The sequence below is a fragment of the Trichosurus vulpecula genome, chromosome 7 (genome assembly GCF_011100635.1).
Source record: "Trichosurus vulpecula isolate mTriVul1 chromosome 7, mTriVul1.pri, whole genome shotgun sequence".
In the NCBI taxonomy this organism is placed as follows: domain Eukaryota; kingdom Metazoa; phylum Chordata; class Mammalia; order Diprotodontia; family Phalangeridae; genus Trichosurus; species Trichosurus vulpecula.
The window spans coordinates 9727596-9743213 of NC_050579.1; the positions used below are offsets into that span (position 1 = coordinate 9727596).

The 15618-nt window shown below is 50.7% G+C and overlaps 1 protein-coding gene across 1 annotated transcript in view; it reads right to left on the reverse strand.

Annotated features, from left to right (window-relative positions):
• PCNT (pericentrin) overlaps window positions 1-15618 on the reverse strand; it is a 116283-nt gene that overhangs the window by 66566 nt on the left and 34099 nt on the right. The window contains exons 17-24 of the mRNA XM_036766831.1: window positions 15312-15495; window positions 13898-14133; window positions 11354-11914; window positions 10700-11083; window positions 9201-9422; window positions 8204-8332; window positions 7543-7674; window positions 3730-3881 (exon numbers count right to left, since the gene is read on the reverse strand). Of these exons, the coding sequence (XP_036622726.1) occupies window positions 3730-3881; window positions 7543-7674; window positions 8204-8332; window positions 9201-9422; window positions 10700-11083; window positions 11354-11914; window positions 13898-14133; window positions 15312-15495 (2000 nt within the window). The remainder of the gene's footprint in view (window positions 1-3729; window positions 3882-7542; window positions 7675-8203; window positions 8333-9200; window positions 9423-10699; window positions 11084-11353; window positions 11915-13897; window positions 14134-15311; window positions 15496-15618) is intronic.

Consider the following 15618-nt stretch of genomic DNA (forward strand, 5'->3'; position numbering starts at 1 on the left):
ATCAAAGCGACAAGAAGAACAACTTGGCCTGCCACAAGGGATGGAGAGCATTAGAGAGAAGAGCCCATGGGGATGGACACAAGTGTCCTGGGCCCTCACCAAGAGACAAAAGCACTCATGAGAGAAATTCCCATCCCAACAACCCGGAAGCTTCACCTCCTGCTTCAGGGCTCTCCCTGCCAGGGTGAGTTAGCCCACTCAGCTCAGACCATGACCCCTAGATGGAGCCAGGGAAGGAGCCTTGACTGGCCTGGACATAAGCCCAGGCTATGCTCCCCTAGCTGGCACACAATCCTGCTGTGGTGAGCAAGCTGTCCCTGGCCCCAAATAAGAGAGATGGAAGAAATGATCCTCGTCAGAGAGGCCACAGGAAGAGAGGAGCTTTAGAGAAACGCTGCGGTTGCAGCCAGAACCTGGTATCTCCATTTGAAAAAGCAACTCAAAAATGCTGTTCATATATATGCCCTTTGATGCTGGGACACCACTTTGATCCCAAGGAGGTCAAAGACAAACAGCAGGTACTTCTCTGCTAAAGCCAAAAAAAAGAGGAAAACAAAAGGAATGCCTGTTGATTGGGGAATGGCTGAACAAGCTGTAATCTATAGCTTAATCTACTAGACCACATCATGCCAAAAAAATAAGAGGAATGTGAAGAAATGTGAAGAAATCTGAGAAGACTCTTACAGACAAATACATAGCAAAGAAAGCAGAACCAAGAGAAGAGTAAACAAAAAGAAAACAATGTGAAAAATGATAGGAATAAAAACCAAAGCAGAGACCAATCCATGCTACAAAGGACTGTGGGTGAGACCTTTCCTCTCCCTCCTAAAAGACAGTGGGGGCCATGGGTGTGGAATGAGGCATACGCTGTGGGTATCAGTTTGGCTACAAGGGTACTCTGCCCTGGCAGGAATGGGTGATAAGAGGGAAACAACAGGGACATCATATAAGCATCCACAAAACTGGATTCCAGGGATGCCTGCCTGCCTAGCAACCACTGCTTCTTATAAAGACAAGAAAAGAGACCAAAAGAGTCCCTGCATGGGAAAAGCATGTGGCACATCTTCTCATTCTTCTCTGAGGTGCATCCCGAGGCACTCAGTGTCACTCCCACTGTTGGAGACATGGCGTCCACTGTGTTCCCAGTTCTGCTGACTTCACTCTGTGACTCATACAAGTCTTCTCATGCTCCTCTCTTTCTTTCTAGGTCTTTTTTTTTTTTTTTTTTTTTAGAGAATACTGAGGGTGGCCAGGGGGCACCAGGCCAGAATCAGGAAGGCTTATCTTCCAGAGTTCAAATCTGGCCCCAGACACCATCAAAAATGACTCCACAACAACAGTAACAAATATTAACATTCAATTCTATTTGGGCACCACAATTTTGTAAGACTTTTAAAACAAGGAGGTTGTTTACATTGCTCTGAAATGTGAGGCCAACTTCAAACCAGCTCAACAGCTCTTCTCCAAAAGACTTATGGGAGCAAGGATGTGTATAAGAGACCCGCCAGTGGGCTGTCCTCCATGCCATGGGAGGGAGAGCTGGCATCTTGGAGGATGTGAGTCCACAGAAGTCCCTACAACAAGCTGATGGGCCATACAGAATGAACGCTGGTACGCCACACTGGCCTCTCGTGACTATGTGTTCAATGTGAGGTTCTAGAGTTAGGACACCTAACATCTAATGAAGACGGGGCGCTTATAACTCTACAATAGGGCAAAGGCTGAAAAAGAACTTGTCCAAACAGGAATCTTCAAGACAAACAATATAATCTGATGACAATCAAGCAACAAGCATTTAGCACCTACTATGTACTAGGCACAATTCTAGGAGCAACTAGTTGCAGTGGGGGATAGACCTAGTTCCAGCCCTGGGAGTTTCCATTCCAGTAGGGGATAGACAATTCTATGTACACATGTACACATGTACGTCCTACACATCTATGTTTTTCTATACAGGATAAAAAACAGATATAAGATATAAGATAACCACAGCATTAGCAGCTGGGGGGCAGGGCAGGAGCAGGAAAGGCTTCACACAGAGGCCCCCATGGGAATTTCAAAGGAAGCTTGGGTTTCTAAGAGGTGGAGGTAAGGAAAAATATTCTAGACATGAGGGTCTGACAGTATAAAGAAACAGAAACAAGAGATGGCTTGCCATGGGAAAGGAAGAGCAAGAATGCCTGCCAGGAAGGAGTGCTGCATATTGGAAGGAGAATTATGCGAAATAAAGCTGGAAGGGTTAGTCAGATCAGGCTGTGAAGAGCTCTCAACATCACACAGAAGAATATACAAGTGATCAGAAGGAGAGCCACTGGAGTTTACTGAGAGTGTCTTGGGCAGATGCCCACTCTGGCAAGTTCTCTCTGGCAGCTGTGCCTCCTGAAGATGGATGGGAGGGAGGGAAACCAAGCAGGAGGCTTTTGCAATAGTTCAAATGAGAAGAGATGAAGATCTGAACTAGGGTGATGGCTGTAAGAATTAAAAGGAAAAATATGAGAGATGGAGAAGGTGTAAGCCCAAGCTTTGGCAGTGGATTGGGTACATCAGCAGAGGGAGAGTAAGGATCAGTCCATTCCCAAGCATTTATTATTGGCTGAGGAGAGAGAGGTGGGAAAGGGCACAGGGCAGAGCCTTGGGCGCTCTGATGTGGACAACAAGCCAGCAAAGGAGGCTGAGAAGTATCTAAACAAGCAGAAGAATGAGGAGAGTGGAGAGAAGGTCCAGGAGGAAGGCACCGAGGGCGCTAACAGTGAGAGTGATGCTGCTTTGGAGCACTCAGCTGCAGATGAGCGAGAGAAGTCAGACTTCAGAGGTGTGAGCCATGAGGGAGAGAAGAGATAGAGGCAATAAGGAGCAAGAACCTTTCTGGGGGATGGTGGGGAGAGGAAGGAGAGACATGGGAGGGTGGTCTCTGGAGAGACAGAAAGATCGAGTGAAAAAGGGTGGGCATGTTTGTGCAAAGCCAAGAAGTGATGAGTCTCCAGAGAAAGACTGAAGAAAGCAGGGCCAGGGCAGAGATAAGTGAGGGAACAAAATGCTGGAAGAGACAGGGAAGAAGGAGAGCAAATGGTAGGCCTGCTAAGAAGACTTGCCTCTCATCAGAGTCTAGGGAGAGAGTAGGTGATGGTGGCAAAGGGCATAAGACAGGGAAAAAGGGAGGAGGGGGAGCTCAGTGATGGAGCAGAGCAAGCCCCTGACCAAGAGGGGAGCAAAGGGTTAGAGGAGTTCACATCCTTACAAGGGTGTGAAACCTACCACTAATCCAATCATGTATTACAGATTATAACTCTGTATAGCTAAGAAACTCTACCCTAACCATCAGCCTCTTTAGAACAAGGGTCCACTGTCTGTTTCTCTGTGGAAATCAATCAACATTCAATAAGCACCTACCATGTGCCATGCCCTGTGAAAAGCACTGGGGATACAAAAAGGCAAAGGACAGTCCCTGCCCTCAAGGAGCTTACAATCTAACAGAAGAGACAATACGAAAGTAACAATGCCCCACTTAGAAAATAAGCTTCTTGAAAACAAGGACTATCAAAACTTTCCCATTCTTTGTTTTATTCAATGCATGAGCCACATTTCATTTAGAACGCAAACTAAAGACAGGAATATAAGAACAGCTAGAAACCGTAGAACTCCCTTTGGCCATTTCCAGTAACTGGCCCAAAAACTGATGGGGGAAAGTGTCCGACGACCCCCTCCATTGCAAGACACAGAAGTACCTACCTTTCATGCTGGGTATGGTCCATATCGGCTCTCAGCAGAGATATTAAGTTCGTCCCTTCCTCATGCTCTCGTTCACGCCGTTCCTGGAGCTTTTCCAACTCCCCGTGAGTCTCTGCTACTTCATTGCTTAAGGACAAGACTTTTTCTTTCAACTGTTGGGAAGGACACACAAAAACAACAGATGGTCAATGAGCCATGACTGAAATGTGCTGCTCTTCCCCCAGGAAAGAGGCTTCCCTGAACACTGACCTGAAATGGTCTTAACAAATGACAAAGTCAGGCTACACTGCTCTAGGCTTCTACAGCAAGGTCTGCCTTTCAGCACTATGGTCAGCGAATGAAGCGGAGGCTCACTCAGCCTGCTTTTCTGGTGGTTTCTCTTTCCTGAGTCACTAGGTCAAGATAACACCTAGCTCTACCCCAAATACACACATGCACACACACACACACACAATATTAACAAAATTCTTTTATGAACAATATTATTGAACCCAACATTTTATGGGGAATGCAATTAAAATAGTCTCACAAGCCTCCTCTCTGGTGCATAGAGACTTTTCTGAAAACAAAATAAAGTAGTGGCAATGGCTGAAACACTCCTAGCACTAGCTAGAATCAGTCAGGACTCAGGCAGAATGGGTGGGGTGGGGATCACTTTGGGATCTGAATAGAAGATGCACCAGAGTGAGAGAATTAAGGAAGACAGACCCCACCCCCCCATGCCCACCAAGTAGCTGTTGCAATAGTCTAGGAGTGAAGTGATGACGGTCTGCCCTAGGATGGAAGCAGAGTCAGAGGAGAAAAGGGGGCATATTGGAGAGATGCTGCAGAGGTGAGATCAACCAGAGATGCTACAGAAGCGAAATAGATGAGATGCTGCAGAGGTGATATCGCCCAGAGATGCTACAGAAGTGCAACAGACAAGAGATGCTGCAGAGGTGAGATCGACCAGAGATGCTACATTAGTGAAATAGACGAGAGATGCTGCAGAGGTGATATCGACCAGAGATGCTACATTAGTGAAATAGACGAGAGATGCTGCAGAGGTGATATCGACCAGAGATGCTACATTAGTGAAATAGACGAGAGATGCTGCAGAGGTGATATCAACCAGAGATGCTGCAGAAGTGCAACAGACGAGAGATGCTGCAGAGGCGAGGTTGGGTGAGGTGAGGCCGGGTGAGGTGAGGCCAAGGAGGGGTTGAGGAAAAGGCCATTAAGAGATCACTGGTCACTTTGAAGATAGTAGCTTTGGTGGAACAATGAGGTTGGAAGCCCAGGAGAGAGGGGAGGAAGAGAAGGCAGTTCTGATAGATGGGCCCCTCCAGGAGTTAATCTCCAAAGAGGAGGAGGTGCTCAGGTGAACCTCAAGCCCTGAGCCAGCTGTGCATGTGCAGGGCTGGATCTTTATCTCTTTGGAAGGGCGTCCTGTTCAGTTCAGCCTGAGGCTGACATGAGTTTTGGGGGCCTGAAGACTCCCATAAGAGCCTCAAGCTATCCCAGGGAGCTTAGGGTTCAACCCAAGCATTCTGAGGTATGAAAGCAGAACAAGCCAGGAAGCCAGAGGGACTCATCTGAACCAACAACAGAGTCTCTGCCCTCCAAGAGCTTCCCTTATACCCAAGGAGAACAGGTACAGAGATAAGGAGGTTCCAAATATATACAGAATGACTTGGGGCTAATATGAATAACTGTGTGAACCTAGGTGACCTTTGCAAACTCACACAAACACTTAAGAAGGGAATCCGGGCAACTGATGAGTTCAGCAAGCATTTTCAACATTGATGACAAGCAGGGCATTGTGTCAGGTACTACAGTGACAAGTACCAAGCTTTCCCTCAAGGGTCTTTTGCTCTACACCAGTCAGGTTTACATATGGGTATAAGAACAAAGTACATGACTAGTCATTTTGCAGGGGACAAGATGAGGTGAAGGGCAGCCCTTATAGTTAAAGGAATCAGAAAAGGTCTCATGGAGAGTCTGGAAGGCCCCTCTTGGGGCTGGAGAAAGGGGAGAGGGGAGAGGGCATTCGAGGTATGAGGGACAGCTGATACAAAGGAAAGAGGTGGGACGGGGACCAAGAAGGCCAGTTTGGCTGGACCAAAGAGAATGGGAAGGGGAGTCACAGAAGAAAAATGGAATGATAGCTTGGGACAAGGTTGTGAGAGACTTGGGAAAAGAGTAAGGGAGGGTAGCCAGGTGCCTTCACCATGGTCACGGGGCAGGGGCAAGGGAGTCCCAGGCCAGTCTTCCACTCAGGACCCTCAGCTCTCAGTCCACCTTCTACAGGAGGCTTTTTGTGCACAGGGTATGTGTGCCCTGCCTTCTCCTTGGGATGTATCTTGTATGTACCTAGTTATGGACATGTAAATAACATATTCTCTCCCCCATGAGACTCTGAGCTCTGGGAGAGCAGGGGTTGTTTCTGTCTGTCTTGGTGCCCCCAGTGATGGGCACAGAGGAAATACAGAAGCCATGCTTGCTAACTGGCTATGGTGGCCTCAGAGCTTCTAAAGGGAATGAAGCTGATCTGCAGTGGAGAAAATAAATTGTGCTTTTGAATGGTGACCTGGGAGACACCATGCTCCCCAGCCTGGGGCCTGGCTTCAATACAGGATGGAGCAGTTGGAGCTGCTGGATTCTGTACCTCTCAGAAGAGGAGAGACATGTGCACCTTAAATGCCATTCCAGTGTGGAAAAGGTCAGGACAGAAAGTCCCGCAAAGCAAGGGGACAAGACTCTAGGCATGGAAGGAAGGGGCCACTTCAAGTAGGGAGGAACAGACAGAGAGGTGGAGGTCCTGATGGGCAGTGGGGGAGGCTGAAGAGCCAGACATCCACATGGCTACATCACTTCTGACCTTACAGACAGTGGATACCCAGAGCCAACCAGGCTAAAATGGGAAAAAAAAGCTAAGGCAGCAGCTGAGCAGAGCTGCGGGCCTTCTCCTTTGAGTGATAAATGGAAGGGATCTGCCCTCACGAAGATGAGGGGCTCGAGGGACAGCCCACGGGGCTTCGTTCAGGACAGGTGGCCTGGCCCCTCTGCCATCCAGCAACCAGCCGCACTGTGCCTGCAGAAGCTCCTCCATCACCAGAACACTCATCCCCCTGGTCCTGAAATGTCTCGGCACCAAAAGCTCATGCAATCCCCTCCACTGTGTGCAAAGGGCTGCCAGCTGCCTTAGCCATACAGCCTAGGCTCGTCCAAGTCTAAGTGACCCTGTTGACCATCCCTGTGTAGGCCACTTTAGGGCCAACCCAAAGCAAAGGAGCTTTCGGCGGGTGGAAGCAACAGCAGATGGAGAGCCAGCCAGACAGCAGACACGGCAGCAGCCTTTCACATGGATAAAGGGCTTTGAGGACGTCTCACCGGATAAGGAGACTGAGGCTCAGAGAACTGCTAACTGGCCCCAGGTCATTCAGCTAACGAGAGTCAGAGGTAGGATCCCAAGCCTGGCCGTTGTCAGCCTCAATTCTGGTGAGAACGGAGCCGCAGAAAGAACAGCATGGTGGGGCCAGCTGTAAGCTAGCCAGACTGGCCTTCTCTTCACTCCTCATCCTCAACACTCTTCATGCCTTTGCACTGGCTAGACCCCATGCCCGATATGCCATCCCTCCCTATCTTTACCTCCCAAAGTCCCTTCTCTTCTTTTAAGACACAGCTCAGGCCCCAGGCTGCCCTGACCTCCCACCCAGACATGTCCTAAAAGCCTGCTGTTGTTGGCAGGCTGACAAATGACCAAATTAAGGAATGAATTCTGGTGCCATGCCATGATGACAGCCCCACCAGCGCTCAGCAGCAAGTGTCCACCTGGAGAATGAGGCTGCTCTGCTCCTGCAGCTGCAAAGTCAGTGCCTCTTTCTCCCTCTGGCAAAAGGCCTGAGCCTTCTCTCTCTCCTCAGCTTGCCGTCCAGCAGCTTGCTTCTCTGTCTCCAGCTGATCCTGTACAAAAAGACATGAAAGGCCAAAGCCCAGGCTCAGCCTTCTTGCAGGTCTCAGAGAGGCCCCATGGAAAGCAGGGCTAAGACACGGGGACAAGTCCTGTTCTGGGGGTAGACAAGACACGCATGCCTTTGGGACAGAACCTTTGGGTCAGACCTAAGGTGGTCGAATTATGAAATGACTAGCCAGGTGACAGGGCCCACCAGAGAATCTGGCCCTCAACGGAAGGGGAGGGGCAGCTCCCAGGCAATCTCCAGCCATGTCTCCCCACACCTCCAGGAAAGGCCACCAGCAGGTCCCAGAGATCGGTATCAAGAGGGAGACCTCTAAAATTAGAGACACTAAGTACATGCACATGGAAGACAGCAGAGAACACAACCAGGGAGCAGGAAAACGCCATAACCGAACAAGTGACAGCACTGAAGTGAACCCTCCAAAGTCCTGAACAAGATGTTGTCTGGGGGAGACAAGAGGTGTCCCCAAAGCCCGCGCACACCCACATGCACTGAGGAACCAAAGATGCGGCTACCTTCAGCTGGGCCACCTGCTGCTCCAGCCCTTGGGCTTGACCTTTGAGCAAGGCCATCTCCTGCCGAAAGAGCAGCTCCTGCCGCTGTCTGGCCTCTTTGCCCTGGGCGGACGCTACTCGGGCATCTTCCTATAAGAGCATGAGAAGGGAGTGGTCACATGACCCACCAGGGCCTCGAATGTGTGCACGAACAAAACCAATATGGTCACAAGTAGAAGGAGCAAGAGAAAAATACTTTACAGCAGGTTTCTCTACTAAAGGCCTCATGTCCCAAACATAGGGAACCGAGCCAAGTTTATCAAAATAAGAGCATTCTCCAAGTGATAAAAGGTCAAAGGATATGAACAGGCAGGTTTTGTAAAAACAAACCAAAGTTAGCAAGAGTCACACAAAAAATGTCCCCCAAATGCAAATGTGTCACAGATGTTCTTAAAAAGGCAAGGAAGGTGAAGGCACCAATGTATGCGACCGATAAATCCCAAAGGGATAAATAATCTAATTGAAAAGACAACATCCAAGGAAGGAGGTCACCGCGTCTTGTAAAATTCTGAAAATCTGCCACACCGATTTCCTCACTTTTGCACCCCAAAAGGCGGAGATGGCCCGGAAAAAAATAAAGCATGCTCCGATGCTTCAGTTTCTGCCAGGTGCCAACGGCTGCCAGGCAACTCCTTGTGGCTTCAAGGATTCACTGGCATAAGACTGTGGGAAGAAAAGGGGCTTGGGCCACAGCAGAAGATAAAGCAGCAGCTGATCACAGTCAAGGGACCAGGCACGTGAGGGGGCCTATGGTGAGGACTCCTACGGTCACCATTCCAGGCATCCCTGCCCCCCACATTCTGGGCCAGGGTCCTCTCTAAGGCAGCACCATTCCTCTGTGACTGGACATTTAATCACTTGCAGCCAGCTACCTGGAGGGTCCCCAAGGACCAGACTGGTGAAGTGACAAAGGGCAGAGAGGATTCCGAGCACCAACTCCCCACTTCCCCAGGCTCACCTCGAGCTCGGCTCTCAGTCTGCCCAGCTCCTCCTGGAGCTGCTCCCCAGCCTCAGACCTCTGTTTCTCAAGCTCAGCCACGTGGATGTCTTTGAGCTCCTGAAGGGCTTCACGGTGCTGCTCCTCCATGTGGAGCACCTCTGCACCCAGTCTGTCCAAAGCCTTGTGGTTTTCTTCCTCCAGCAAAGACCTCTGGCTGTGAAGTGCTGCCTGCAATTCCTCCTACAAAACGGACCATTGGGAAGAGCACAGTCCCTAGGGGGGCCAGAGGTCAGCACGATGGAAACCTGACCAAGGACCGGAGCTGATCCCAGAAAGGAAAATGAAGAAAGGCTTCACACTGTTTTCAATTTAATGTTTAGGAGAGAAAATCCATAGGGCTTTTGTAGCCCATTCTGTCCTGTATGTGCACTCACCTCTTCCAGAATAAGGACTTCCTGGTTCACTTTCCTTTAAATGGATGGACAATTTCATTGTAGTCTATGGGAGCTCATGGGGAGCTCATCACTGACCCAACCAGCACTTGTAACACACCCCCTTGCTCCACTTCCCCCATCAGAATTAGAGAGGTCAGCTCGCCCAGAAAACAAGCTCACTTCATTACAAAGCCAATTAAGCCATTAAAAAGGCCTCAAGTTCAGACTCACATCCAGTGCTTGTCAGGGCCCTGGTAGAAAAAGGGATGTGGTCAGAGCATCTCCCAGGAGTCCGTAGTCAAGGAGAGTAAAACTCAGAACCATCTGCTGGGGCATTTCATCCTAGCAACAAGACACTAGACTGCCCAGGGGAGTTGGAGAACACACGAAGAATTCCAACTTCCTTGTCAATAGCTTCTGTTTTAAACAATTAAAAGCCAAACCACCCCTACTCCTGAATACTGCTGCAGACTGCTTCCAAGAGCTCCCTTGGGGAAGGTTCCAAGCATGGCCTGAATATCTAGGATCTTTCTAAAATGTTTTCTTCCACCTTTAATCATTAACTGAAGTTGAGTAGGACAAGCAGAATTAGGGAAGGAGAAAACGGAAGTCTAGCCTCTCTCTAAATGAGGAGTACAGCACCGCTTCACTGCAGGCTTCAGGATTTTTCTTTTCTGCCCCTGCCAGTCTAATGCCCAGATGACCCACCCCCAGCCTCAGGGATGAAACAGCCTAAGTACACACCAGCTAAGAGATGCTCACATTTGGATCCAATATCTTGCCGAAGAACAGGCTGCTTTGACCTTAAACTCAGGACCCTGATTTTCTAGGCCAACAATTACTTATTTGCCCAGCTTCATGTGACAAAACTAAATTCCTTCCTCCTCATAAAAAGTTGACAATAAGTAAGGCCAGGTTGCCATAACAAATGTGCAGCCACAGGCTTCCTGTGCTGCTCTGATCCATCTCAGGATAACTAGCATGTATTCAGTGAGCCATTCCGCAGGCTGGCACAGCTAATGAGGCAGCCTGAGACTCAAGCCTGGTGGTGCCCACAGGCCCACTCCCCAGGCAAACACTTACCTGATGGGCATCTTGCAGCTCCACGGCCAAAGCTTTCAGCTTTTCAATATGATTAGTGGTCATCTCAATTTTTAGGCTTTCCTGGGCCAGCTGCAGCTCTCGCTGCTGCTTCTCAGTCTCCTGAGCCAATAGCACCTGGTGGTCAGCATCCTTGGCCCGCAGCTGCTCCGCAAGTTTCACCTGCAGCCCTTCCAGAGCATGGCTGTGCTCTTCCTGGATAGTCTGAATCTCAGACAGGTAACAGGACTCCAAAGAATCCAGATTCGACAAGTGTTTGGCTTCCAGCTCACTAATTTCTGCAGCGTGCTGGGTCTGCAGCTGGGCCACCCGGGCATCCAGCTGGGCCTGGTGCTGGCTCTGTAAAGAAGCCCTGAGGGCATCCACCTCCTCACGATGCTGGGTCTGCAGCTCAGCCACCCGGGCATCCAGCTGAGCCTCGTGCTGGCTCTGTAAGGAAGCCCTGAGGGCATCCACCTCCTCATGATGCTGGGTCTGCAGCTCAGCCACCCGGGCATCCAGCTGGGCCTGATGCTGGCTCTGTAAGGAAGCCCTGAGGGCATCCACCTCCTCATGATGCTGGGTCTGCAGCTCAGCCACCCGGGCATCCAGCTGGGCCTGATGCTGGCTCTGTAAGGAAGCCCTGAGGGCATCCACCTCCTCATGATGCTGGGTCTGCAGTTTAGTGGTCAGGGACTCGGTCTGCTGTCTCTGCCTGTCCTGAAGCTCTTGACTCTGCATCTGGAGCTCACTGGCATGTTTCTCCTGCAGCTCCCGGAAGAAAGCATCTTGTCTTTCATTGAGTTTCTGCGTCATTTCTTTCTGCTCTTCAAGCTCTCTGGCCATCTGGGCCTTGGCTGCCTCCAAGTCCTGAGCAGCCCGTGCCTGCCAGGTGGCCTCCTCCTGGGCCCAGCTCTCATCCCGTTTTCTCAGGGACTCCTCCAGCCTCGAGATGTCTGCCGCCTGCTGGTCTCGAAGCTGCTCCATCTCCGTGACACGGAGGTCAAACGCCTTGCTCAGGGCCTGCTGCTCCCGCTCAGCCTTGCTGTTCAGCTCCCGGGCCAGTGCGGCCAGCCTCTCTTCAGCATGCCTGCTAAGATCCCTGCTTCGGCCTTGCCAGTCTTCCTCCTTGTCCTTGTCTTTGAGGATCATCTGCTGAATCTCTTCCCTCATCTTCTTGATTTCTTTCTGGTGGTCTTCAACAAGATGACATCTTATCTGCAAAGAGAGTAATCAAATCTTTTAGGAAAGGATTCTGGGAGCCCGTGCTTGTGAGAAAGGAATATGGCTCTCTTATATCTAATAACTAACTATTGTATTAGGACCAAGGTTTTTTCCCTTTTCTACTTCCTCATCCAGAAACCAACCAGTGCCAGAAATCTCTCTTAAGAGATTTCCCAGGCCAAGCTCCAATCAGACAGTAAAAGAAACTCTAAGTTTGGGCTGATGGCTGGAATCCTGCTCCTTATGTTTGCTCACACAGGCCTGGGAAAGGCTGATTCTCCCTATTATCAAGACAAGTGACATGGAAACTGATGTCTCTCTGACCAAGATTTGAGCAAACTAAGTCATGGATCCCAAGACCTTCATTTGAATATAGCCCACACCCATCTTTGTGTTAACCAATCCAAGTTGCTTGCCACCCCTCAGGAACACCTCCTCTTCGAAGGGCATTTATACCGACCCCACCCCCAGGAGGGGCCTTGGACCATCCTTGTATTAATAACCTGCTGGCCTTATTAATGAAATGATTACATCACCCAGAAACAATGTCTCTTGAAACTTTTTAAACATCAAACACTCCAGCCTCCCTGGAGCCTGACCCAGCCCACCTCAGCCCTCTTCAGCCCCTCCTGTCTCTGGGATGAGCGTCCCAGTTAGGAACATCATCCCCAGAAAGAGAGCGTCAATCAAAAGCCACATTTGTGGCTTCCTGGACCAAATAGGAGGGTGCCGAGGAAGTCGCTGGAGGAGCGTGCAACTTGGCGCTGGGGCCTTTAAGCGCTTTTATTCATGTCTCAGGTGACACCATTGGCAGGGTAAGCTCATCAAATTGGGAGAAGACACTGAGCTGAGAGGAACAACAAGCACGCTGGTCAACAGTCACAGGTCCCAAAGGATCCGGACGGCTTAAGGCGCTGGGCTGACCCAAATAAGATAAATTTAATACAGTTTTCTAAAAATGACAAGTCTCACCTTGGGTACCAAAAATCAGCTTCACCAATATAGAATGGTGGAAGACAGATGGCAGATTTTCTGAAAAGGAGATGGGCTTTTTACAGGATAGCAAGCCCGTCAAGAGGGTGATGCAGTAGCCCAAAAAGCTCACACCACCTTGACCTCGACTCAGGGAATGAGGCCGCTGGCAACACACAAAGAGCAATCCCCTATGCCCACCCCTATCCTCGGCTCTCCCCCGGGGAGCACTGTCTGTGGATGGTGAGGTGAAGCTCTGGCATCTGCTGTATGTGAGCCACAGTCAGGCCCAACAGGCTGTTCTGCTTCTGCCTCCCATGGCCCAGCCCGCTCCTCCAGAGCCCCCACACCCACGCCCAGCCCTGGCAGGCTGCCTGGCCTTTCTCCCACTCTGACCACATTGTGACCCTCTCCCTCCTAGGGTACCTTCCAAGTGTGACTGAGCTGTCATCTCTGCTTCCATCCTGTCAGTGCCCCTGGGGCAAGGACCACCTGTCATTTACTACACAGAACCTGTGACAAGGTTGGGGTTCTGAAAGGAGGGAAGGAGAGCCGCGGTGAAGACCCTAGTGTATCCTGAGACAAAATGTGACCTAAGGGGGATCTGCCAGGACCCCTAGGCTGGGGATGAAAAGAAGGAAGGGATGCAAAGTAGCTCTGGGCCAGGCTGGGGTTCTCAAACTAGCATTGTCCTCACCAGAAACCCAGGAGAACAGAAGGCAAGGAGCCTTAGTCCCAGAAGTTCAGAGTGTCCCAGGGGCTTGACCAAGGTTCCCTCCTGAGTTGGGCCTGGAGCCAGAATCAAAGTCTAGGCCTCTCCCAAAGGGAGCCCACCCAGCACCCTGCCTGCCCCTTGCACTCTCAAGGGTCCCAGCAAAAATGACAGTCCTCAGGCTCCAAGTGAGAAGTGAGCACTCTGAGGCACGTGGGGCTAGGACTGGATGGGCAAGTCTCCCATCATCCCTCAAGCACCCAAAAAGGCCAGAGCCAGCCACCAAGACTCACTTTCTCGGCCTCCTCCTTCAGATAGATCTCATGCAGCAGCTTCTCCTGTAGTTCGGCATTTTCTGTCCTTGCAAGGCCAACTTCTTCCGTGAGTTGCAAAATAAGGCTTTCCTTGGCCTGCAGCTGGGCCACTCTGGCTCTGTCGTCTTCCAGGCCCAATGAGACCCTCTCTGCCACCTCTGCTTCCACCTGGCGGGCAGCATCCTGAGCACACTGTAGTCTCACCTTGATAATTTCTGCAAGAAACCCAAGACGGATGGTTGTGGCTGGGCTATGCAGGGCAGCTGTTCAAGGTGCCCAAAGGAGCAGGCCCAGTGGAGGGACCCAAATCGGGGCTTGGTAGTAACAGTCATCTGGTTGGAATTGGGGTTTTTTAGGCTTGAGATCCTTGCACCCCCACCCCCCTCATGGACACCTTCGGGAATCTTCTCTTCCCCCAAGGCTCAGTGCAGTATTCCCCCCTCCGGGAAGCCTTCCCTGCCAGCCTCCAGCCATTTGTTCCCTCCCTGACCAAACCCTGTCTTGACTGAAACTTCTAAGGGTGCACATCATCCCCCAGCCACCCCAGGAACAAAAGTCAGCTCCCTGAGATCAAGGACTCTTGTCTTCAGACAACTTTCTATACCCAGCTAACACAGCGCCTTATATGCAGTAGGGTTAAAGTCAATTTGTTGGACAGGATTGAATTGGGCCACATCAAACTAGATTGAGCCAGATTTGATTGGAATAGACTGGACTGGACTGGAATGGCTTAGACTGAACTGGCTTGGAATGGCCTAGACTGGATTGGAATGGTCTAGACTGGACTGGTGGCCTAGACTGGACTGGATTGGAATGGTCTAGACTGGACTGGCTTGGCTTGGAATGGCCTAGACTGGACTGGCAGCCTAGACTGGACTGAATTGGAATGGTCTGGACTGGATTGGATTGGAACGGCCTAGACTGGGCTGGCTTGGAACGGCCTAGACTGGACTGGCTTGGACCACCTGAACTAGACTACATCAGACTGAATGAGACTGGACCTGAGTGGACCAGACTACGCCATACTAGGCTGGACTGGGCTGGGCTAGATTAGCCTGAATGAGACTAGACTGGACTGGCCCCCACTGAACCGGATCAGGGGCTGCTTCTCTATCGCAATGACGTGTCTTCCTCACAAACTGTCTCCAAATTGCTGTGCCAGGGAAGACAAGAACCTAGACTCTCCCACAGGTGGGATGTTTTGTGCTTTAGGGCCAGGCTCAGACCGGCAGGGATTTTTCCGCATCATCTCCCTTTTCTGTTATCTACCCCTCACTTTAAAATGCTGGCTAAAGATGAGTGACAGTGGCAACAACTCCCTTCTGCCCACTGGGGCGGGGGGGGGGGGAGGGGAGGGGAAGGGGCTGGCCGCAGTTAAAGGGCCCAATACTACCTTTCCTGTGCTCTTCTGTGAGGTTGGCACGCAGCTCTTCAAGGTCGAGGCGGTGCTGGCACTTCTCCCTTTCCATCTCTGCCATGTACTTCTCCTTGTGATGAGTCTCCAGAGAAGCCTTTAACACGTCCAATTCATCCCTGTGTTTCTCTTCAAGCTGTAGCCTCAAATGTGCTATCCCCTCCTACAGAAGACAAGACAAGGGCACTGGAGTCAAGAGCTGGCCTTCTCTGTGTCCCCTCCGAGGCTCCGCCCTGCACTAAGGCACTATCCCGGAGGCCAGCATGGGGCCAAGGACCCAGCAGGG